The following is a 22,511-nucleotide window of genomic DNA, read 5'->3' on the forward strand; positions in this document are numbered from 1 at the left end:
AAGAAAGTTCAATCCGAGGTGACGTCAAAATAGCACCAATAGCAGAGAAACTCGCATGTATCCCTCGGGCGTTCGGTCTTCCGCGGCGGTTCACGGCATTGCTCACGTCTTTGTATTTGATCTTTTGTCGCTTCGCCAGTCTCCACCTTCTTTCATTTCTTGTTGCCACCATTTGGCAACGGTGTCAGCGAGGTATTGTAGCGAGTTTGTGAAGATGTCGAGGAAGCTGACAAAGCTTCCGACGACGACGACATGTCCGCAAGTTCCGACGACGATCAAGTTTTTGCCATCGCGCTGCAATTAAGCTGACAGCGCCATAAATAAAGATTGGTTTGTTTCTTTTGTTCAAACTTTCCTCCATTCTTTAAAAAAAAGAAAAGGTTGACCTATATTTAAATTTTTCTTTTTTTATTCTCGACGAGTTTAACATAAAAGCATCGACCTATATTAGAGTAAATACGGTAAATTTGTGCGGCTTTGGTTCACGTGCATTTGAGTTTGCACACCTTCTGTCGAGCAAACAACTCGCAAACTAGGCCAGCACATTCTATGGTAGGTTTCGCCATCGTCGTTCGACTTCGCGTTTACCAATCCTTGTTTTTGCATCAAGATAAAAAAAGAAACCCAAAGCACGTTGAATTATGCGACGAAACATCCCCGGGCCAAGAGGGCTTTGTAGACCGCGGTCCTTCCTGACGAGCTACGAATAAACCTCCTGAAGGTCGGAGTGCTTCCAGGTCAATGTAAAACGCCAACAAGCTCGGCAAGCGCCAGCGCAATGCATAACGCGACACGCGTCACAAACGGATTTGAGACAGTAAAGTGGACAAGCGGTCGATTGGGGCTTTAGGTCTGCAGAGGGCGTGTGGGTTTCACCCACTTGTGGAGCCGTCCAGCTTGGGATTGGTGAGCCGCGACGTCAGCTCCCGCCGCCCCGAACCGTCCATCCTCGACACCTGGATGGTGTCCTGGCCGCCCCGGTTGTCGTTCCAGACGAGCAGCCTGCGGGTCAGACAGCCGTGGGTCAGACTTCACCCGAGTGCGCAACCGGTTTCAGGACACCCAAACAGTCGCTCACACTCCTTCCCTGGCAAAGTTTGAGCGGAAAAATTCCATAGCCGCATTCGTTATTAAATTTCAGTGAGGAAAAGTGAAAAACGAGCCTTCCCTGTATTGCCATTATCAAACGATAGATTGACTAAAATAGAATTTATACCGAAAAGTGGAACGGAGAAAAATATGTTCAAAGTGCTTCAAAGCTTACCTTTTCTTTAGCTTTGGTGGACAGAAAATAATTTATAAAAAATTAACTATGCAGTGTAAACTAGTGAAAATTTCTGGGACTACTCTCTAGATGATGATGGATGTCAATATGTAATTTTTCTAAATCAATGTTTTTTGCAGAATTTTGTTTCTTCTGGGTTGTGTCCCCCCTTAAACATCAAGAAACAAGGAATGGAAATATGCTCAAAAATCAAAGATTAAACTGTCTGCTACTCAAAATTAAATGATTACTTAATTACACTGAACGCTAATAATTTTCCTAAATGGGTTCTTTGGCACAGATCACTATGGCATCATCTTTTTTCTGTGCAATGCATAGTTTCCGCAGGAGCGATTTTGCTCACGTTTCGAAAAGCACCCTATATATAACCTTATTTTATGTAACACTCTCGGTGTGTCACTCACTTCTGACGATCCTCGATAAAACACATTACACATTAACAAGTCAGGTTTTATCTTCTGCCCAAACGCAAGCGAATCCGACGATACGCGATACCCCCGACGTCACGCGACGTGGTCAAGCCGACTCGACATCACATCACACCACGACTCGTCACCCAATGTTACTAGATTCAAAACAATGCCGTCGACGCAGCGAGATCGCACGACGTCGCAACTTTGCGCCGCGAATTACTCGACCAGACGTCGCGCGACCCAACTCGAAGCAAGCCCGTAGAGCTGACGACGTCACTCGCGCGCCATTTTCATTGCGACTGACGAAAGTTGAGCTGTACCGGCGGAAGAGTGCGAAGGGAAGAGGTGCGTAGAGAAGATCGGGAGGCACTCACCCCAGGGCCGGGTGGAGGGCGAGGGAGGCCGGGGACTCGAGGTCCCGGTCCACGACCGAGGCCACAAACTCTCCGTCCAGGCTGCAGGCGAAGATGTGCTTGCCCCCCTCCCCGTATGATGAGAAGAACATGTTCCGGGAGATCCAGTCCACCGCAAAGCCGTACGGGTTCTCTATCACTGCAAGGGAGGGAAGGCCCCCTGGAGACTCTCCCGCTTGCCCGGTCGAGATACTCCCGTCTTTCTCAGACGGGCGGACCCTTCACCCTTCACCTTCTTAGGGCACAACAATCAAACCCGACGATAAAATATTTTTAAAAATTTAGCCTGGCCGTTTTATTGAGCTAAATACCATATTTACACGACTGCAGGTCGATCCATTTTCCAATTTTTTAAAGTCTCAGCTGAGGGGTCAACTTATAATCGGGACGAAAGTGATATCAAGAACACCTCGACTCTTCACAATTCAACCGGCTGTACTGGCAGTGGTGCACCCATTCTGAGTGCTCGCTTTATGAGCTCTATTTTTTCTTTTTATCTGTGCAAACGAGTACCACTATCACGATGATCGCGATTTGCAATATCAATCCAAATGTATTACGGTCAGTGGGGTGCCCGAACCTCAGGAGTGGCGAGACTCGATGTAAGAGCCATGCCGGAACGACTGCTGGAACAGCCTCTCTTGCCGCTGCTTGTTTTCGCTATGCACGGTTGCACAATGTTTGATCGAGTGTCGAGGTCGTGCCACCGTACTGGAGTGCCAACTGTGTTTGTCTGTATTAACACACATGGTTCGGGTAGTTTAGGCTTTTCAATACTCGCTTATGGGGCCATCCTTCGTCCGAAAGCAACCGACAACTGCACTGCTGGACGCAAGTTCGACAGGCCGCAGAAGTTCAACAGGCCGCCGCCGCCGCCCCCCCCCCCCCCCCCCCCCGAGGTCACATGACCCCCCCTCCCCCAAGATCACGTGACTACCCGCAGGTGACGTGACTTCCCTCAGTGCCCTTCCCTCCTCCTCCTCAAGAGCTGCGCTCCAATTCGGCGTTACAGGGATTTGTAAACGGCTTTCACTTTTTTTTTCTTTCTATTTCGCTGACACACGACGTGGGGGGGTCGACTTATAGTCGTGTAAATATGGTAGGTCGAACCACAAGCACCGAATGAGTGGGGTCGGCCATTTCGTTTCAGAGCTGCAAAGTTAGTTTGCACTCATTTAGTTTTCTTCATTTCCCCTTTTGTCGTGGTGATGGTCGAATATCCCCTTCCCCCTCGGTGGACGAGGCTCCCCATCACGAGGGGTCCCGACACGTCATATGTTTGAGAACTGCTGCTCCGGAGTTTTGAGAGGCTTCCTCCTCCAACGAATCTTTACCAACTCCGCAACTGTCTGGCCAATAAAGTGACAGTGATGTAAAAGAACACATAGACGGGGGGGCCAGTTGGATTGCGTCGATGCGTAGAAAAGGTGCCGAAGAAGACGAGGACGGGAAGAGTTGAACGGAAAGAGGCACTATACGACTCGAGTTTGTCGAAGAAAAAATTGTGTATAAAAAGTCGCCTAGAATTTCCTGCCATAATATTCCGAGAGATGTCACATCCCTGAAAGATAACCCGCCCCCCATTTTTGGCACGATTTAAAATTTTTTTTCAGAAGCACCGAAAGACAGCTCACTTCTAGCGATTTCAGGGCCCTGGTCAATGGTGACCTCGGCAGCAATGATGTCACTTAGCCACGACTGGAGATATGCGAACGTTGCTGACAAGGAAGGACAGTTGTCTTTGATTCATTGCCCCTCCCTGCAATTGCAAGTTTCGTAAGCCACGAAATCTAAAACTAGCATTTTTTTACATTTTTTTTGGTATCGCAGATCAAAAGTAAGCCCACTTCTTATTTCCACCCAATGTGCTTTTGATTTTAGGTGGGCTATCTGTCGGAAAATTACAGTAGTCATATATGCATTAGCTCTGTTCTAAATTTCATTTCATTTCATTTATTTCTCCTTAAGGGCCCTGTGGGGCATTACATAAGGGGGGGAAGCTTGTGGGGTAATACAAAACATATAAACACAAAAATAAAACAAACAAAAAATTGATGTAAAATCAATAGTCACAGTAATACAGGTTAAAATGGTTAAAATTTATTGGATATGTGCAGTCACTGATTGGCGAAAAGCGGATTGGTCAGTAATAAGGATGATTTTTTCAGGAAGAGAGTTCCAGATAGTTATGGCATGAGGAAAGAATGACGTATTAAACGCTAACGTTTTGCCTGTTATGCGTTTGATGCAACGGCTGTGATTGAGGCGTGACGAAATTCTGTCAGGAGGTGATATCAGGGAGTCCGATAAGTTAATGCTAGTGTGGTAAAATTTATGTAAGAGACATAATCGCGAGATTATTCTGCGGTCAGAGAGCAGTGGAAGCTCGAGAGTAAGTTTAGGCTGTGTCACGCTGGTGTCGCGGGAGTATGCTGATGAAATGAATCGGGCTGCACGATTTTGAATTCCTTCCAGACTGTCGCTGAGGTAAGCTTGTGATGGATGCCAGATAGACGAGGCATACTCGAGTTTGGGGCGGACGAATGTAGTGTACGCTAGTTGCTTTAGGTGAGAAGGTGCTGATTTTAGATTCCGCTTTAAGTAGCCGAGAGTCTGCGAAGCATCAGCAGTGATGACGTCGATATGATGAATCCAAGAAAGTGTGGAAGACAGATGGATACCGAGGTACTTGTATGAGGGAGTAGAGCCAATTGAAACGCCATCAAGTGAGTATGAGTAAGAAAGAGTAGATTTTTTCCGCGTGAATGATACAAGTTTGCACTTCTCGTAGTTAAGAGGCATAAGCCAACGATCGCACCAAGTGTTAATTTTTGTTAGATCCCTCTGCAGGATGATATGATCAGAGCAGTTTGCGACTGGTCGGTAAACAACGCAATCGTCTGCGAACAGCCTAATTTTTGAGTCGATGTCATGCGGAAGATAATTTATATATATGAGAAATAGGAGTGGGGAGAGCCCTGCTCCCTGGGGAACGCCTGATGTTACGTTAGCAAGGGGTGATTGATGATGGTTAGCAATGGTAAACTGAACTCGCGACGTAAGAAAATCCCGAATCCAAGAAATTATAGTTTTGTCAATACCAATATTGAAAGTTTAGAGAAGAGGCGATTATGCGGAACTCGGTCGAAAGCCTTGGAGAAGTCTAGGAATATGGCGTCTGTTTGATAATTGTTATTCATATTAATGTGTAGGTCGTGAGTGAATTCGGCAAGCTGGGTTTCGCAAGAGCGATTTTTTAGGAAACCGTGTTGGTGAGAGTAAAAATCATACTATTTCCCAGATGACGCTTTGGACGCTTCGCCGACACAATCTGTGCCTCTACTCCTAGTCTCTTTCGGCGCTTTTTCTTTGCGTAGAATATCTGCCACACTTTGTATAATCAGGATCTACAAAAAAGAGGTGTGTCGTGCCCGTTTTAAACGGTCCACTCACGTGGCTCTAGGAAGTGTGCTCCATACACGAGTGCCCATACAAAAAAAGGAATTTCAAAGAGCCGCGTTGCGCGTCAGAGCTCTTGATAGCACCGTGCGTAGTAACACGGCTGTTTTTGCCCGTATTTAGTTAAAAGCTTCAGACGCACCATGCTCAGGGCACCATAAAGCGTAAATAAACCAAAACCCTCCCCCCAAAAAGTAAGTCGGGTAAGAAGCTGCGGCCATGTGGCAGACGCTCACCGGTGTCGATGATGGTCTCGACGGTGGATCCCAGGAGCGAAGCTCGCTTGATCTCGTTCAGATGCGTGTCTGCCCAGTAGATCATGCGACGGCGCGCGTCAAAGTCCAGCTTCACCGCGTGAATCACCTGCAGACGAGACGAGACTTAGTCGTTGGCTCACCAGTACGAAAAGCGCACGCACTTTCAGTTTCTTTCTTAGAAGTAGATGCTCTGGACCAGCCTGGCAGTATGAAATCACATTTGGAACCGCCCCGACTTGCCGACTACTTCCTCGGAAGCCACGCTGCTGCCCAAGATACGTACGCAATAGCAACGAGCACCCCTCTTCGCCCACAAGGTTCCCGGTTTGACCACAATCGAGGCCCGCTTCGTGCCATCGCATCGCCTTGGGAGGAAAACGTACTTGCTCACATTTTGGCCGTTTTCTTTTAACGCCGAACGTTCTTTACGAGCCACCTTCTGGGATATTCGTCACAAACGAGCATCATGGTCAGCGCCATGAATGAGTGACGACACGCTTGGAACGTCATTTTTATATATGAAGTTTATATATGAAGTTCAAGCCGTGACTGGGCTCGAATCTGGGTTGGTAGTGTGGCAGTAGGATATTATGGCTACTGAGCTACTAGCACAGCTGGTCTGACAAGGTGAAAGGTTTCATTTGAATGCAAACGTGCTGCTGCGAGTGGCAGGATCTGGATGAAAATAATAAAAAATAATAAATAATATAAAGACGAAATAAACAAAGAATAAAAAAACAATATTAAAATAAAAATAGATGAAAAGGAAAAAAAAGCCAAGCTTGATCATGTTGGCAAAAACTGGTAAGCACAGAATGTGCGATAGGCTTTCCAGGGAAGAAGAAAAGGGTGTCTCAACGGCACAGCCTACCCAAGATTCACTTTAATTTCTGACACGTTGAGAGATGGCGCTACATGACTAAAAAAGCCGCAAAGCGAGCGAGATCGTTTACGCGCCGTACGAATGATCTTGTTCTTACGCAATACGTACCATAGACCCTGGGTGGCTCAGTCGGCAAAGCACTTGGCCCGCAATCTCAAGATGGCGAGTTCAAATTCAGCCGGGGAAGTCTTTTTATGCCGTTCCCTATGGGTGTAACTCTTTTCGGTGTCGGTTTTTCGTTACAGCCAGCCGCTGCAGCTGAACGCTAAAGAACTCCTTGGAAATCGGCTGATAAAACACATTCTGCATTAAGATAGATGATAAAAAAAAAAAAAAAAGCCAAAACAACGCACGGAGTGTGGTTTGTGCGGGACACATTCCGTGCTCCCTAATCTTTGCCAGCGTGATGAAGCCTGTATAATTTTTTTGTCCATTTATAGGAAGTGGAAAATGAGCAGCTTAACAAGTATGCCGATCCGTATTTCCCCGCATACGCAGTGCCGCCAACCGAAAGCCCCCAGGTGAGCGGCCCCGTCCAAAGACGCCCCCTCACCTTGGGTGAGCTGAAGGGCGGGATGACGTGGTAGTAGGGCATGTCCAGGTCCACACCCCGGATCTCGTTGGGGCGGGAGAAGAGCAGCACCCGCTCCTTGCCTGCGACACGCATCCGGCTCACACTTACACTCCCTCATGGACACCCAGCAAAATTAAATATGAATGGAATAAGTAGTTATCCGACCGGATACAATTTGGACGGCAATTCCGTTCGTATCAAATATAATAATTTGTAAACCGAATTGGAACGACTAATGATCTCTATGACAGTTGCTGGATTGCGCTTCCCAGCTCCTCGAATGCGGCCACCGGGCGGCCATCTTGGGACATGAAAAATAGACCTTTTGGAGCGTTGCGGAGGCTTGGTGGCAGTGTGCTGAAGACACGTTTTCTGCTCGTTCGACGTCATTTGCCGGAGACGTTTTTTAAAACCTTGTGCAAACGGTGAGAATTGCCTTCGAGAACACATGAAAATTTTTACGAAAGTGCAGCACCGCGGGAAAACGGCACAACTCGTCGAACGCAAGTCTCGCTGGTCTCGCGACGTAATCAAAACTTCCTTGGCATGCAAAGTGCTGCGTCTCTGCGCCTTCGCGTGCTTGTACACTTATCAAGAATCGATGCCGTGGCAAAGGTTTCAAGGTGCGTCGCATGTAGATGTCTACTAGATCGTCCAGCTGTTTCAGCGAGCTGCTATTAATGAGGGAAAAAAAAATCGGCGGTTGCTATTTTGCACGATTAACCATGGCTATGTTCCAAATCTACTCGAATAGATCACATGACAGCACAAACAGAGCAGTGCTGTGGAGGAAGGTAGGTTTTCGAATGCAAAAGTGTGAAATAAGATTGAAATATTTTTAGACGTGGCCCGTATGGTCGTGTGCAATCTGCCGCCGTCGCTGTACCCCCCTACTCCTCTTCCGTTGCCACTGGATCAAGCTCGTTTCTGGACTGCGAGTGCTGCAAGTTACAAATACAGTCGTCAGAGTAAAGTAACAAGCTGCTCCAGAGGCACATACGTCTTCAGGCACGTTGCACTCCTAAAAGAAATCCACACGGCGTTGATTCTTGATCGGCATCCAAGTGCACAAAGGCAGAGACGAGGCACTTCAGCATGAGAAGGAAGCTTTGATCACGCTTCGAGACCGGCGAGACTTGCATTTGATGAGTTGTAATATTTTCCTGTGCTGCTGCACTTTTGTACAAATTTCCATGTATTCTCAAAGGCAATCCACACTGCTTACACGGGTTTTAACAAACTTCTTCGGCGAATGATGATGAATGAGCAGAAAATGTGTCTTGAGCACGCTGCCGCCCAGCCAAAATCCACCAAAAAGGTTGATTTTCCATGTCCCATGATGGCCAACCAATGGCCGCACTTGTGCTGCAGCCCAGCAACCCAGCAAATTGTCATAGAGATAAATGAAAACGACTAATTTCGGACATTCTTTAATTTCTACAAAATGTAAAACCCGTATATTATAAAACTGTGCCATTTTGAGCTACTCGCAAAATAAAAGTTTCATACTACAAGATGGCGAGATTCCCAATGCGGCTGCCACGGCGCATGCCGGAAAAGGTGCATTTGAGGGTCGCAAAAATCCCGTTAACTTTTTTTTTTTTTAATTGGCAATTATTTTAATGTGTTTTAAAAGTTTAAAAATGGCAGCTGAAAGTGACCCCCCATTGGTTGCCGCCATGTTGCACATTTTTTACCACAAGACACATGACCTTATAGTTTTACGTCTAGATTTTAACGAAGTACCGCACACAAATAGTTGCTTCTTGATCTTTAATAACAGTACCGACCAAATAAGTTATGTTTCGTTTGCTACAAAATGTGCTTTTACGACAAAAATTCGGGCAGCTTCGCAATGCCTCCGTTAGATGCCATCAGCCGCGGTGCTGTATTCTGGGTTTTTATCGGAACTAGACACTGATCTCTGGAGCTGACAGTATTGAAAACATAGTTTATCATGTTTTTTTCAGCAATGAAAATACAAATCTCGGCTCAGTTTTGCATAAAAAACCTCAGTATTTGGTACGGTCACGTGCCTAGTGGTCAAAATTGCACAACATAGCGGCAGCCAAATTGGGGTCACTTTTGCCTGAACCAGTTTATCGCTCTAAGCCCCTCTACCTCGTTGAAAAGTTTCAAAATTGAATTTCGTCGCAAATGAACTATCAAACAACGCCTCCGTTTCAATTGACGAGACTGAAAGCCTACGAAGATCGAACGCCACCCACTGAAGCAGGTCTTGCCGTCGTCGCCGAGCCTCATCAGATGGGGACAGTTGCACTTGAAGGTGTTGTTGAAGCTCAGCAGGCAGAGGTGGGAGCACCCACCGTTGTTGGCGGCGCAGCCGTTCTTTCCATTTCCTGCCAGAGAGACACAAAGTCCCCAAGCACTTACACTCGCGCGTGTGGGATGATGTCAAAATATGCTGGCTCGACCTTACGGAAATTCCTAAGCAATTTAAAGGAGCTGTGCAACAATTTCAGTGCTTTGCTTAAAAAATTTGGAAGTTGGTGTCTCGAACTTTCTGAAGTGAAGAACAAAAAACCGCTTTTGCCTGCATGTCCTAGTTTTTATTTTTAAAATTCACAAAGATTGAGGTTTTCGGCACTTCTCAACTCCTTCACCATCTTCCGAGTCACCAGCGCTGTGACGCAAAAGGGGGACGCACGAAGTTCTGGTGAAGCTCTCTCTCTAGAGCCATCAGTGGGCAGCAAGAACTCACCTGCTCGTCACCACGTGCTTGCGCAGCACGATCAACATGGCGGAAGGAAGAAAGCCTTGTCTGGGTCCGGCCATTCGTCCCCGTTTTCTGGCGGCTGTTCGCGGTAGCAGATAGAGCTGACCGTCCTGTTGACCTCGGATAGATGGCGCCGCTAAAACTCCGTATAATCAAAGTTTTGTCGATGATACCAGGTTTTTGATGCATTTATATTTATGTTGAAATGAAAAGATTTGTAAAAAAATTACCTTTTATCGGGCAGCTATTTTCACAACTTACTATATTTTTACAAGTCCCCCATTGATGTCACACCGCATCGTTCTCATCGCGGCTAGAGGTCGGGAAATATTCTAATTCCGCCATTAGAATTAAAATTCTAATGGCGGAATCGCAACATTTTGAAGGAAGATGTGTTTTCTGTCCTTTGTGACAAGATAAGCAATATAAAAAGTAGGAGATGCAAATTCTTTCAACGTTGAAATCGTTGCACAGCTCCTTTAACCAATGAGGAAAGCGAGCTATGCGCAAAAAGTCCTAATGCCATCTAATTACCCAAATTTGAGATATGGACGGTTACAATCCCAATTCATAATGAGTGGCTCATCACTCCTTGCGTCTTCGCTAGAGAACAGAAAGCAAGCTTTTCACCGCGCTCGAGCACGGCGAAAATTGGGAGCGCCGAAGTAGACTGCCGGTGCCAGAATGTTACCCATTCTCGTCGTCTTCGGTCGCCACGGTAGTGGCTACCGCTTCGAATGCCTTGTCGATTTCTACCTCTTTGGTCACCACCCGATTCGGGGCAGCCGGTCCGGCAAATGGCGGACTGCCAGCCCGTCGGCAATCGCTCGGTACTCCCGTAGTCTCGAGGCGGCTTTAGTTTTGGGGGGGCACCACACGTAATCGGCAAGGCAAGCACGCTGCGGGCATTGATCTGAAGATAACTTTCGAAATGGTCATTTAGGGCTTAGTCGCAGCGGTGCCGCTGCCCGGAGGCGAGCCAGATTTGGGGCACCCTCGGAACATCCCGGCTGACCCCGACTGCACCCACCTTTGGGCTGTCTGGAAGGGTGGAACACCTGGATGTCGAAGGGTTGGGTGGGGGCCTTCTGCACGACCTGGACGTCTGACCCGTTCCACTTGTTGCACTGAAATGGGGACCAGACACATTCTTAGCCTCGGTCGAACCGGCCACGACGGAGACGCCGCGGAAACCGCTCTAAACCGCTCGATCCGCTAAGAGATCGAGACGACGTACGCGCTTGTGGACTGGTCGTACGTCGTCTTTTGACACTTGACCCCGTCCATACCCGCGTGCAGAGGGTGGGGTCGGGTGATGACTGCCTTCCTTTATCGTTGGCAAACGAAAAAAAATGCAGACACGTAAAAACATCTTATCTTTACGGACAAAGTTTGAAGTAAGGAACGTGACATGCATTTCGGATCGCGCCGGGTCGGTCGTCGCCACCGTCGCACGCTACCTTACGCCGGTCGACAGGAGCGGGGCGCCACCCACGAGCGCGCTACCTCGCTCCGGTCGGTTGACGGCACCGCCGCCGTCGTCCCGTCGGACGACAATGTGCAATCGCCGTCGCTCCGATGACCTCGCAAGAGAACCGCCCGCCGAATTCGCGCCTCCCCCCCAGACTAGCGGATCGGGGTTCGAGTTCTCCCGCGGCGCTGCGCGATGTGAGCGAGAGTTGCTTCGAGAGAGCGGAGCCCCACCCGGATGACGGAGTTTGTGCGCCAGTCGGTCCAGTACACGTGGCTGCCGAAGAGGGTGATGGCGAAGGGGTGAGAGAGCGTCTCGTGGCCCCGGAGCACCTCCCGGTGGTCCGACCCATCGTAGCGGGACGTGTGGACCGAGTCCGACCGTGCGTCGATCCAGTAGATGCGCAGGGCCACGAAGTCCAGGGTCAAGCCGTTGGGCCAGGCCCCGCCCTCGGACACCTCGTCGATCCGCAGCACCACCCGGCGCCCGTCCCCGCTCATGGACGCCTGCTCGATGCGCGGTGCCTCCTTGTCCCAGTCCGTCCAGAACATCAGCCTGGAACGCCGGCGTCACTCCCGTTAGGGGGACCTCCATCGCGTTGGCCCCGGGGCGTCCGCCCAGGAGTGCCAACGACGAGGGGGCAAACGTGCACCATACCGCGCCAAAGAAACACCCAATGTGAAGTCGGCCCGAACAAGGACCTGAGACGGCGCCATTTTTCGCGTTACGGGACTTTGGTGCAGACTCACAATAGTACAGTGGAATCTCATTAATTCAAACTCTCTTAATTCAAGCTCGCGGATAATTCAAACTAACATGCAGGTCCTGCCCTAAGTGTTTCCAGGAAGAAAACTCCCGGTAATTCAAATTTTGTATTTTTCAAACAATGTTCTGGCCCCCCTCGGGTTGAAATTAAAAAGATTTCACTGTATTGAAACTGCTCCAAAGGGCAGTTCCAATATTGCTCCCTTGCCCAAAAAAATATTTAAATAACCTGTAAACCAACAATGTAAACTGTCTATAAATCCATGGAAAACTTACGACGCTCAAATACCGACACGTCAGGCCTATCAAAGCTTTCATAGGTCCGCTCCTCGTCTGACGTATATTTGACCAAGTATGAAATAAAACAATTGTTATGCATATCAAATTATCTACATTTCAGGCTCTTTGAGCCAAGATGCCGACATGTATACTTGCCTCAGGAAAAAAAAACAAGTTTGGCACACTGTTCATACGCCGCGCAAAGTACATATTTACACGACTCAGTCGACACAATTGTAAATGCATGCGAGAAAAAAAAAAAGTTGGGGCTCCAATTTACGTTGTAAAGGTGGTTGGACAGGGAAGCTGTGGTGTCATTTACAACGACTACCCACTGCACTATAGACCCTTTTTATGCCAAACGCCACCATTTGGTGCTCCAGCCTTTGACGTCCCAGAGAACTTCCGGTTTATAAAAAGAATGAACAAAGGCAACCTTAACACCGCCGCTTGAAATAAAGATGAAACGTTTAACCACCAACTCTCAAGGTGAACGCCAAAAGAGTGAAGGAATGTGAGATCCGTTAAAATGTTTCGAGTATTCTTGTAAACCAACTTGCCTCCTCCAAGATGTATTATTGTACAGCCGAAGGCCCTCGTTAAATCTCCAACTTCGCTGTCCGTGTAGCATTTATGCGTTCTAGCACTGGTGATATAAGCAAGCTCAACAGGCTTGCAAAGATGGTGCGACCGGAAGTCGTTTGGGACGCAAGCGGCAGTTCCTTTTTGTAAACAGTAAAAGGGTCTATACCAAATGATTGACGAAAGAAAAGTAAATGCACTGTACCAAAACTTTTTTATATATGGAAAACTTTGTATGCTGCCGTTGCCACGCCAGCTTATGCAACTGCAATCTTACCCGAGAAAAGCATGCAGGGGGCGCCACATGCTTCACATTGTTTGCGCGTGCCTTATTATCTATCATGTGGTTTTGACGCTCGTTTTGTGGTTTTCTTATTAAAACAAGTGTCAAACCACGTGATAGGTGATAAGGTGGACACTATGGTTTTCTGTCGACTACTGCTCTGTTGACGAATACGGAAAAACCTGTTCAACGACTCATATGCGGCTTAGTCTTAAAAAGAAATGGTAATTTAGGGGCACATTCCACGTCGAACATGTGAGAACGGCAGTATGTCTCTTTGGAACGCCTGGCCTCCTGGCATGCTTTGGCTGCGTGTGCATGCAGGCACAAGATGCCCAAGTGCTACCCAAGCTAGGAAGCTCGCGCCGGGGGCGGGACGACTCGAGTTCCATTCTCGCTTTGTCTGCGACTAGAGACTACAATTCGTCTGCACGGGGCTGTCGTCGTCACTGCTACGTTTTCAAGATGTGTTCTCGTCGCCGACAAACCCTCACACGAAACGCGAAAAAATCTGGTGAAGAATGACGTGATGCTATGGGTACAGCCGGGGGAACTTGTAGCGAGCCAAGATGTTCTCGATATCACGACTGTTCCAACTTCGTCGGCGGTGGGACGCTTCGGTTCCAATTATAAATCGACCCCCCCCCCCCCCCCCCCCCAGTTCACACTTTCAAATATTGAAAAATGGGTGGACCTACCGTATTTGCACAAATATAACGCGAGTTTTTTTTCGAAATTACGTGCTCCAAAACGCACCTCGCGTTATGTTCGGAATTGAGTTCAGCCACGAGGCGCGCGAGTCTGGAGAAAGCCAGAGGAGAAAGTCATCCCTCCGGCTCAATGCAAAAGATCCAATGGAAAAAGAAGTGGGGGTGTGGAGGGGCATTTTGTAGCTATTGGGCCACGTGAAGGGGCAAATAGAAAACATAAAAAGCATTTTTATCGCTTTTGTGTTTTTATAACGCGGGCACGCCGCACGCGCGCGCGCCATGCGGGAATGCGGGCATTGGCCAATTCGAGCCAAGCCAAGCCAAGACCACCGACCGCGTTTATGCAATCGTGCAACACGAGGCATTTGTTTACGAAGAAGGACCAGAACAAGAAGTGTGATCGTGTATCGGGTTCAGCTGTCTTTTCTCTGCCTGCGCATTGTTTAGTTTCTGCTCCAGAGTGGTCTGGTGTTTGTGCTTCTGCTTCCGCGCCTTGTTTGGATTGTGGGCTGCCGAGGAGCTCGCAGGGAAGAAAAAACTACCAGACAAGCAGGTGCCGTGCCGCTGCATACCTGCGTAGTCGCCAAGTGGATTGTAAACGGAAGGACCCGAGTAGTGAGGATGAGTGCAGTCAAAACATAAACTGATATTTCTTCTATTTCCATTGACTTTTCACTTCTGCTATGCCCCCGAGTGCGAGAAATTGACGCGGCATCGGTTCGCGTTATAATAGTAATAATATTTTTTTTTCTTTTTGGGGGCATCAAAAACTGCCCTCGCGTTATAGCGTTATATTCGTGGTCGCGTTATATTCGTGCAAATACGGTACAGTTGTGTAAATACAACTCTTACAAGATTTGGTTAATACTCTTACAAGATTTGGTTAACGGAGCAAGAAGTGATGCGTCTGAAACGCGTATGTCTTAACAAGATATATCTAATCTAAAATGCACATACACATATCTCCACATAAAGCGGGAAATTAGTAATGCGAGGAGAGGGACTTCTTTGCTACGGTTCTTGAGGTGAAAACGAGTCCAGGCTCTAGAGCCGCTGTGGACGCATACAATTTCGCCGGCGACCGGAGGCTGCCCACCCGTATCTGGGGTCCAGCACGATGGCCCGGGGGCTCTCCATGTTCCCCGCCACCAGGGTTCTTCGGAAGCTGCCGTTCAGCTTGGCAACCTCGATCTGGTCCAGATTGCTTTCCACCCAGTACAGGTTCTCCCCGATCCAATCCACGGCCAGGCCTTCGGCCGTAGCCAATCCGGTCTGCACCACCACCTCGATGCTCGAGAGGCCTGCAAAAAAGAAGAGAGCAATCGCTCGTCATTGACGGGCCGGGCAACGAAAGGTTGCGCCTTTTTTTCGAAAAAATCTTCGATGCCTAGTTTCTCGCAAAACACGAGCTGGGTGCTAAGGTTTACAGAAAGTGACGTACCGTAATCCCTCGTTATAACGAAATCGCTTTTTCCGAAGTGTCTGCCTTTCAAGGTCCCGACCAAAATGCATGCATTTTAAATTTGATTTTTCAAAGTGTACCGGTGGCCAACCACGCTTATTACAAAAGCCGTGGTGCCAAAAGCACACAAGCCTACAACGAGGTGACGTAGTAGGCTTGTGCCCTTGCGTTGCCTCCCCCTTCTCCACCGAGGCAGATAGCAAACAAGAAAATGAAGCAAACAGGTGACGGAGGGCAGAGCACGGAGAGCACCGCTTCCGATGCCGCTGTGCCGACGTGGGCAGAGAGGAGCGTCCACGTTCCGACGCTACTCAATGCACCCGCAATCGACGCTGCCCGACTCCTGTTGGAACTGGGTCAGAGGAGCGATGTAGCCGGGAGTCCCCAGCCCCCAACTCGAGTGCGTGCGGCATACACGCACACATACATCGTTTAATGAGTCGGAGCGTTTACCGAGGTCGCTTAAAGGACCAATGCAACAATATTTGTACTTTGCGCAAATACCGCTTAAAACGGATCCCTAACGTTAATGACCTATGAAACACGCGTTCGTTTTTCACCCCACGCAATAGAAGTTCCAGAAAAAAATTAAAGAAAAACGAGCAGCGTTCACCCCCTCAACTCGCAGCCAGAACAAGCGGCCACGTGATCTGGAGCCGATTATATGCCGCCAGTGTTGATCATAGCCACGCGCTGGGGTTGGCAAAGCGCAGGACACGCGCTGAGTTCCAGGCATTGTTATGGCTCGGCTGTTGTCGTCGTTGCAGCGATTGGACACGGGTCAAAACCCGAATGCTTCTCGAGCTAGCAATTGTCACGAGCCCAAGTCGAGTGCCCACGCAATGCTCGGGTCCAATCTATGAACCGCATTCAAATATCGTCACTTGGGTGTACTGGGACCCCCGAGTTACGTCATCAAATTTTGCAAAGGAGAGATTGAATGAAAAGGATCGCTTTTGTCCTTGAAATTACACCGCAACAAAGGAGTTTCTTGGCCAATGGCGTTGCGTGTGAGTATCCTTGAGTCCCAGGTGTGCCAGTAAGCTCGTGTATAGAGAGATACATTCCAATTGAATATCGTTGCACAGCTCCTTTAAAGGACAACTCCGCTCAATTCCAGGAATTTCGGGGTTTTTGGTGATTATACATTAAGGTATACTAGTAAACGGCTGGACGTCGTTTGTTTCTCAAAAAAGGAAATATAATTCTCGTAATCCTTCTTTACTCCTAAACACGAACCGAAACGGAAACTGCGCCCGCGCCTGGCAACATTGGTCCGGCGTCGTCATAGTCTGGGACAAACCACGTGGTATGAACGTCACCGCACGACCTCGCCGACCGCGCGGACGGACGGATCGGCGGAGCAAGCGTCGTCGCGCCATGTCGTCTGCTCCACGGTCTCTGCTATCCAACGACGTGTTGCACTACCGCGGCCGCAGAGAGTTTTGACGCAGAAAAAGGCAAGTTGTTTTAAAGTTATGTTTTGGGACCATTAGTAGTTGAAGTTAAGTAAACCACTCGTAATATGCCAGGTATCGCAGCACAAAACGTTGCTCCGAGACGCAGCAGGTTCGGTCTTCCCGACGACGAGCGCGGAGCGCTCGCTCAGACGCTCATCAGCGCATGCGCGTTTTGGATCACGTGGACATCGGTATGCACGCTGCTGGCGCCGCCTGTAGGCTGCGCCTCAATAAAGTAACAAACAAGAAAAAAAGCGGTCCCAGACTATGACGTGCGGCGCAGTGTTGGCTGCGCTAACACACGGTATTGACTGCGCTGTTCTCTGCGCCGCACATCGGCCGCTAGAATTAGCAGATTTCGGAGACTTGAGGCATCTCAAACTTTGTTTACCAGTTTAACAAACTTTTAGGCTTAATAACATCGTAAAACTTGACGTGTAGTCTTTCTAGGTGATACTAAAGAGAACTGCGTTATTTTTTCAGCATCGAAAATGAAGCGGAGTTGCCCTTTAAATCCGTGAGGTTGAGAAAAGCGGCTGGTCCAAGTTCGAAATCACCGAAGAGTTCGACGTTCCAGCATCGGCTGTTCGACACTGTCCACCATTTTGCAGAACAAGCACAGAACGGCTAACTCGCACAAGTTCTAAAATGCGGCTGACTGGCCGTTTAAAACTGCGTCACTAGGCCCAAAAAATTGGGCACAAAATGAAACTAGTCTTCTCTAAGCTACGAGACGGCCAAAGTATTGAACCGATCGAGCCGCACTGGCAGCGCCGGGAGCGAACAACAGTCACCGAACGGCCGTTCCTCTCGTCCGACGGCCGAGGAACCCCTCCCAGGCGCCGACGCAATAAAGTAAGACTCAGAAGCCTACCGAACTCGCACAGTCATGCACACGCTAGTTCTGCGTAGACAAAAGGAATTTCTCAAGCAATGCTCGGGTGAGAATCGACTCGAGAAGCAGAGGAAATCTAAGAGGGAGCCCGGGAGGGTACTCCGAGAAGCCCCGTCGGAGAATCCGAGATTTAGATTGCTGCGCCGGCGCTGCCCCGCACGACAAAAACCGAGCAATCCCTCCGAATCTCGACCGACGGCGGTCCGCCCCACTTTCTTTCCATCGAAACCCGTGGACGACCTGCCCCGTGAGCAAAGGAAGGGACTCACTGCCCGAGCTGATAGAGCCCCGGTAGATCTTGTCGTCCACCACGTCCGTCCAGAAGAGCAGGTCCCCGGCGTCCGAGTGGAAGAAGTCCAGCGCGATGGTGTTCTTCAGCCCCGTGATCAGGGCACGCAGCGACATGCTGTTCAGGTCCACGCTGCGCAGCTCGTGCCGGTTCGAGAAGATCACGTACGGCACCGCCGCATCTGCCGTACGATTGGTACATTTGCAACCGGGCATCCGCCCAGTCAAACATCTCGGCGGCACCTTTGCCTATGCGGAACACAAGTTTGTATGCTTCTTGCACAGGGGTTGCGGTGACGTCAGAACGGCGAGCTCCGATTGGCTCGGATTGAAGGATAGTGGGTAGGCCTGACGACTGCTCCAAGGTCTACCCAGTATCCTTTAATCAGAGCCAATCAGAGCTTGGCAGTGTGACATCACCACTTTTATTTAATCAGAGCCCAATCAGAGCCAATCACAACTCGGTGCTCTGACATCACTACAATCCCTGCAAAAGAAGCAGGCAAACTTGAGCTCTGCATTGCATGGCGTGTTCCCGAAAACATTTCACCTCGTTTTTTTTTCTAGGGTTACCACCTCTCCTCGACGAAAAAACCGGTCAATCCCGGGTTGGGGGGGGGGTAATTATGTGAAATTGAACTGGAAAAAAGGAAGACGCAGTGTTGACAGTCTTAATTGAAATGCGGGTTCTTATTATTTTGACACGAGCTTGCCAAAGTGAAATCAATTAACGTAGATCTATTAATACATCGTAGCACATGTACAAGAATAAACAACACTGAACTCAATGACGTACATAAATGCATACCATTTAGATCAAAATAAAAGTGCCAAAAACAAATCACGCATCTCTACGCATCCTGTGCAGCAGGTGGAGAACCAATTATTACAGTTTAAATAATTAAAAGAGAGATGCAAATTAAATAACGCTTTACGTAAAGGTGGCTCTAAGGCACTCAGCATGAGCATGCAAATTTCGAGCGTAAATCTATTATTCTTAGAAATCGCTGGTTCTGGAACTTTTTAGCAGGAGTACAATAGACCGTGAGCCTCTGGCTTGAAAGCTCATGGTCACCCGTGAATTTGTGTAATGCCAGCATATTTTCATACCTCTCAAATCAGGAATTACAAAAGGTCCTCAGATTCAAAGAGATGTTTTTCTCGTCATTCTTCGATCTCCTTTGGCAAATCGCAAAGACTCTTCACGTGCTACACTTAGTACTAATTGCAGCAGCTTTTTTACAAAAATTATGTCTTCTCTGTGGCTAAATAAACAGTTGCAGGAAACAGGCCATTATATACAAAATTAGCTTAAAAACAGACAATGCATATGCCTATATACCCGATAACGATGGTTTAACACATATTCATGAATGCTTCCCCCCCTTTCCCCACCGAAAAAAAAAAATTGTGCTTGGATAGTTGAACAAAGAAAATCGAAAAATAACAGCCGGTTTTAAATATGGAAGAGTGACCAGCTTTTTATCAAAAGAAAATCGGCCCTGACGGTCAAAAACGGGGCGGGTGGCAACCCTATTTGTTTCCCTGCAGAAATAAGCATCGCCAAGCGCTCGGTTTTCGCCCAAATGTGGTGCTAGAAGTCTGGACTATAGATGCCCATGTTTCGGAACTAACCCTTATCTTATTCTAAGGTTACGAGCAGCTTTCTGAAACCTTGGACGAGAAAATGGGGGTAAGTTCCTGGTGGCCGACACCATACATCTCCACGCACATGCGGGCTTTATCGCTGGTCATTTTCCCATCCAAAGTTTCAGAAGGTTTGTCACTTTCGAGAGAGACAACGGTTGTTTCTGATACTTGGACATTTAGTTCAGACTGCTAGTGCTCTGTTTGGGCAGAGACACAGCAGTCAGTCAAGCGCAATCTAGTTTTGCGCCAAAAAAAAACCAAAAAAACAACACACTCCTTTTCTGAGACATTTTTTTTTTTTTTTTAGTTTTTTTTTTGGTTTTGGGTTACTTACAAACTGACAAATCTGCTTAAACAAATTTATCTCTCTCGCCAATATTAAAGACTGAAATGTTTTCATTAAGTTGCCTCGGTCTCGGGCACTAAAAGAAAATGTGAGAAAAAGCGTTTGGAAAATGGCAGCTGCTGCAGAGTTGTCCCCAGCTGCCAAGTTGGTTTCGCCTCTCGCTCCAGCTGTGCCCTGTGCAACGCCGGGAGTGCTTGTCGTTTAGCCTGGTGTGGCTGCGACGTCTCTAAGGAAAGCGCTTCATGCATTCCGTCTAGCTCGGTATCCGAGAAACGACCATCCCCCCAAGCAGTTCAGCGTTCGTTTGGCCGCAACATCAGTTCATCGAACTGGAAATTCTAGCCAAACCGAAAACCGAACCAAACCAAAACATTCGGACGTAATTACTTTTAGCCAAACCAAAAATTAAGCCAAACTGGAAAGTCCAGTCACGCGGTAACTTTTAGCCAAACCGAGGTTTCAACCCGACAAACCTTTCAGTTACGGGAACGCGTCTCTGACCGGTGCCTGGACTGCACCCCAGAAAGCGGTTTCTCGATTTTCACCCAACGAAGTCGTGGTGGCGTCCCGTCGTCACCGGCCACAATTACGGAGGTGCTACAATTTAGCGGACGCCCATCACGCTGTGGGTCGCACCCCCAGTTTGCCAATCCACGGAAGTGTCGGCAACCGAAAGTCGAGATGCCGCGACGACGGTTCTCGCAGCACAACCGCCGGTATCACGACGTCACTTGTTGTCGCTCGCGGATTCGACGGTCGGGTGGCAGGACAAACGCGCCGGTCCAAGATGCGATCTGTACCTCAGGTTGCACCAGCGTGACCCCCCCCACTTACCGGTGCTCTTGCAGGTGAACATGTCCGAGGCCAGCTCGTAGCCCTTCTCGCACGTGCACTTGTGCGAGTGCTTCAGCTGGAAGCACTTCTGGCTGCAGACGCCCCACTGCGAGCAGGGCTTCTTGTCTGCGGTGGAAAGGCACGGGTCAAGGACCGACCCGTCTACGACGCGATGCGTCTGCAGCGGCGCCGCAGATGCGCAACGAGTCTGCATGGTATGATTCGGGTGCACGAAGCAGACGCCCGATCGGAAATGAATCTGGAGATGCACGTCGCCAGTGAGATGAATGTATCCGACCGACGCTTGAGAAAGCACACTCTGTCCAAATGGGAAAGGCAGACTCGCACTACAATTAACTATTGTCTCAAGGCCACGCACTCGCGTCTGGTCGTGACTGAGTGCGTCGCGCAGCTCCACCATTTGCGTTAGTTTCCACATTTTCTTGCCCGTCCTTCCTTCGCCACAGGCTCGAAAAACTTTCGACGACGTTATAAATGCTTGTAGACACCGTAAAACCCCCAATGTTTGTGAGCCCCTAATTCTCGCGAATTTCACGACTGGGAGCGCCTGGTGTCTCATCTGTAGATCACAAACTTTGCCAGTGGCGGTACTGGTGGTACAACTGCTAGCCTGCTGTCTTTAAATTGCGTCACACAGTAGACATACCTAAAACAGCGCACAAGCATAGGAGGAAGAAAATAGAAGACAGGAAAGAGCACTGTTTTAGGTAAGCAGCACTTTCCTGTCTTCTATTTTCTTTTCCTCCTGTGCTTGTGCAATGTTTTAGGTATGTCTTCTAAGCACCAGCTAGCTCAACTTTTTATGTTACTGAGTCACACAGCGGTGGGTACGTGAACGCATGCCGATACAATTTTCATTTAGGGAAAAAAGAAAGTGGTAACAGAGCTTAAGATACTTGAATTCTGCAGCACGAGCTTTCGCCCCACGTGCTCAGAGCTGTGATGCGCAAGGAGACTCGGCCACCATTCTCTTTTTTAAGTTAATTGTCAACGTACCAAACCTCGTTTCTGATGTTACTCATACTATATTTGGCGCTATACTATCTCCTAATACAACTCAAATGTCGTGCAGATATGTCAATATGCGACAGCACAAATTTGGTTTTGTGTGAATGATTTTTTCGGGCTCAACTACTACAACAAAGTTACCTGTACCACAAAAGATTTTGCCGGTCCCACGGACTTCAGTATAAAGGTGTTTGGTCATAAATTAATTTTCCCGACTCATTTTTATGCGGTTCAAACCCTGTCGGAATCTTCAAAGAATTCTGCTGAGAATAGAAGACCAGGACCAAAACGATCTCGTATTGAGAATTGTCGAACCACGCTTAGTGGCCACACTCTAAAACGACACGTTCCAGATTTGTAGGTCGTCAGGCCGGGATAAAAATCGCCGGTTTCTCGGCCGGAATGCCGACGAGCGTGCAGATTCGCACGAGGAAGA

General features: G+C 48.4%; 1 protein-coding gene across 1 annotated transcript in view; it reads right to left on the reverse strand.

Annotated features, from left to right (window-relative positions):
- Positions 1 to 22,511, reverse strand: part of LOC115332163 (prolow-density lipoprotein receptor-related protein 1) — a 138,756-nt gene that overhangs the window by 73,580 nt on the left and 42,665 nt on the right. The window contains exons 25-34 of the mRNA XM_029994515.3: positions 21,047 to 21,172; positions 18,198 to 18,398; positions 15,208 to 15,412; positions 11,726 to 12,047; positions 11,052 to 11,148; positions 9,513 to 9,644; positions 7,264 to 7,364; positions 5,807 to 5,933; positions 2,073 to 2,250; positions 881 to 1,002 (exon numbers count right to left, since the gene is read on the reverse strand). Coding sequence (XP_029850375.2) covers positions 881 to 1,002; positions 2,073 to 2,250; positions 5,807 to 5,933; positions 7,264 to 7,364; positions 9,513 to 9,644; positions 11,052 to 11,148; positions 11,726 to 12,047; positions 15,208 to 15,412; positions 18,198 to 18,398; positions 21,047 to 21,172 — 1,611 coding nt within the window. The remainder of the gene's footprint in view (positions 1 to 880; positions 1,003 to 2,072; positions 2,251 to 5,806; positions 5,934 to 7,263; positions 7,365 to 9,512; positions 9,645 to 11,051; positions 11,149 to 11,725; positions 12,048 to 15,207; positions 15,413 to 18,197; positions 18,399 to 21,046; positions 21,173 to 22,511) is intronic.

This window comes from Ixodes scapularis, unplaced genomic scaffold, assembly GCF_016920785.2.
Source record: "Ixodes scapularis isolate PalLabHiFi unplaced genomic scaffold, ASM1692078v2 PGA_scaffold11__112_contigs__length_91849675, whole genome shotgun sequence".
Lineage (NCBI taxonomy): Eukaryota > Metazoa > Arthropoda > Arachnida > Ixodida > Ixodidae > Ixodes > Ixodes scapularis.